The 1,007-nt window shown below is 40.4% G+C and overlaps 1 protein-coding gene across 1 annotated transcript in view; it reads right to left on the bottom strand.

Moving 5' to 3' along the window:
* The window catches only part of LOC107704381 (MAM domain-containing glycosylphosphatidylinositol anchor protein 2-like), a 197,750-nt gene that overhangs the window by 27,747 nt on the left and 168,996 nt on the right, over positions 1–1,007 (bottom strand). The window contains exon 11 of the mRNA XM_016507297.1: positions 174–351. Within this exon, the coding sequence (XP_016362783.1) occupies positions 174–351 (178 nt within the window). The remainder of the gene's footprint in view (positions 1–173; positions 352–1,007) is intronic.

The following is a 1,007-nucleotide window of genomic DNA, read 5'->3' as shown; positions in this document are numbered from 1 at the left end:
AAATATCTCCTTTTGAAGTGGACTTTGAGCTTTGTAACTTTGCAGATCTTTTTTATGCTCAACCAGCAACATTACAGACTAACTAAAGCTGAAAAAGTGAAAAAGCATAATAGGACCCCTTTAAAGTAAAGCTGGTGTGCAGTGCAGATCAGACGACTGATGTTTAATCGTACCGCTGTATGTGACGACTCTGGTGCTGGAGTCTCCCTCTCCGAAGCGTGTGATGGGCGTCAGTCGAACCACATACGCCTCGGGTCGGATGAGCTCCGTCAGATTATGAGTGATCAGCTCTCCTTTCTGGATGTTTCCCTCCACGGGAATATCCTGCTCCCACCAGCGCTGCTGCCCCGTCTGGAGGAGAGATCAGATTGAAATGCTCCAAACATATAATGCAGTGATTGAGAGCTGAAGAAATAAAGGCTCCTCAGAAGATGTGAGATGTTCTGGAGGCTTGTGAAGATCATTCCTCCGCTGAGGAACAGTGAAAGTAAAGTTTCTGGAAACAAACGCTCCTCAAAAGATCCTGAGGATCAGATTTGAGACTCTAAAACATGATTGATGGAGAATCAAGTAAAGCTGAGCTGCTTCAGTCCAGCAAGTGTACATCTGGAGATATTACTGCAGTTATTCTGACGATTACTTGATAAAAATCAGTCAAGATTCACAACAGAAAGACACGAGAAGCACGAGCTGAAGCTGGACATTTGTACAATTACACTAAAAGAGCTTTGACTGGATAAAAAAAACCTCCAAACTATCAATCAGACGTGGTGAGCAGAAGAGACTTAAAACAACAAAAATCTCGGCAAGCTGAAATAAAATAAGTTAACTTTTTATACATATTTTTATATTTGTGTGTATGTAAAAGAATGCACTAAAACAAAATAAACAAGTAAATGCACTAGAAATACATTTACAAATAAATAAACACATACACACACACAGGTTTGTTTTTGTGAAAAGTGGGGACATCCCATAGGCGTAATGGTTTTTATACTGTACAGACC

Source organism: Sinocyclocheilus anshuiensis, unplaced genomic scaffold (genome assembly GCF_001515605.1).
Source record: "Sinocyclocheilus anshuiensis isolate Anshui unplaced genomic scaffold, SAMN03320099.WGS_v1.1 scaffold1115, whole genome shotgun sequence".
In the NCBI taxonomy this organism is placed as follows: domain Eukaryota; kingdom Metazoa; phylum Chordata; class Actinopteri; order Cypriniformes; family Cyprinidae; genus Sinocyclocheilus; species Sinocyclocheilus anshuiensis.
The sequence above is the reverse complement of the archived record's forward strand: the minus strand, read 5'-3'. Positions and strand labels throughout refer to the sequence as shown.